The 1275-nt window shown below is 35.7% G+C and overlaps 1 protein-coding gene across 1 annotated transcript in view; it reads right to left on the bottom strand.

The window, feature by feature from the left end:
* Positions 1–872, bottom strand: part of LOC136830878 (uncharacterized) — a 34520-nt gene extending 33648 nt beyond the window's left edge. Inside the window, exon 1 of the mRNA XM_067090850.1 lies at positions 712–872. Coding sequence (XP_066946951.1) covers positions 712–872 — 161 coding nt within the window. The remainder of the gene's footprint in view (positions 1–711) is intronic.
* Between the last annotated feature and the right edge of the window lie 403 nt (positions 873–1275).

Genomic DNA, 1275 nt, shown 5'->3' with positions numbered 1-1275 from the left:
TTAACTGAGCAGAATGAAGATCAATAGAAATAAAAATGGAAAATAAATCCCCCACCCCACCCCCACCCCCCAAAAAGGGGGCGAAGAAAATCGGGACAATCAAACGACGACTGATTTCACTTCAACACAAATGAAAACTATTATTATTATTATTATTATTATTATTATTATTATTATTATTATTATTATTATTATATTATTTTATTATTCATAGGATGAACTATTATTTATTATGGAACAAGTCAACAGGGGCCATTGGCTTGAAATTATTATTATTATTATTTATTATTATTATTGAAATTATTATTATTATTCAGAGGATGAATTATTATTATTATTATTATTATTATTATTATTATTATTATTATTATTATTATTATTATTATTATTATTATTATTCAGTAGACGAACCCAATTCAATAATATGGAACAAGCCCACCAAAGGGGCCACTGACTTGAAATTCAAGCTTCCAAAGAATACGGAGCTCGTTAGGAAGTAACAGAAGGTGAATGGAAATATAGAAAGAAGAAATCTCTTTATTAAGAAGAAAAAAAATAGATTAAATTACTTAACGTCATGAAAATGAAAGTGGGATTAAATTTTGTTTCACTGACGGCAGTGGAATTTTACAGAGCCAGTCATGTCACCCCTAAAGGATTTGTTGAGCTTATGATAAGCTACGTGACGCTAAATGACAATGCCACTGGGACGTCAGGTTGCGTAATCGTCTTCCCTCCTCCTCCTCCTCCTCCTCCTCCTCCTCCTCCTCCTCCTCCTCCTCCTCCTCCTCTTTCTTCTTCTTCTTCTTCTTCTTCTTCTTCTTCTTCTTCTTCTTCTTCTTCTTCTTCTTCCCTCGTTCTTTCTGCCTCATTAGCCGGGTAATGCCCCGTGCATGGGTCCTCACCCTGCCTTTTCTGTTTATTTATATCTTTCCATTCCTCATTGTAGCCAGATGCCTTCAGTAAACAAGAAAAGATATCATCTGCAACTTCCCAAATCCGAGCATTGGAACTCACTTCCCGCGTTTGTGTTCCTGGGGTCTTACAGCTTCCAGTTTCTTTAAGAGCTGGTCTATTGACTCATTTTCATTTTTAGTTTTCTGTACAAAAAAATTATTGTGCCGGCTTTGTCTGTCCGTCCGCACTTTTTCTGTCCGCCCTCACATCTTAAAAACTACTGAGGATAGAGGGCTGCAAATTGGTATGTTGATCACCCACCCTCCAATCATCAAACATACCAAATTGCAGCCCTCTAGCCTTCTTAGTAATTTTTAT

Source organism: Macrobrachium rosenbergii, chromosome 47, assembly GCF_040412425.1.
Source record: "Macrobrachium rosenbergii isolate ZJJX-2024 chromosome 47, ASM4041242v1, whole genome shotgun sequence".
In the NCBI taxonomy this organism is placed as follows: domain Eukaryota; kingdom Metazoa; phylum Arthropoda; class Malacostraca; order Decapoda; family Palaemonidae; genus Macrobrachium; species Macrobrachium rosenbergii.
Note: the sequence above shows the minus strand (reverse complement) of the source record. Positions and strands in the feature narration are given on the sequence as shown.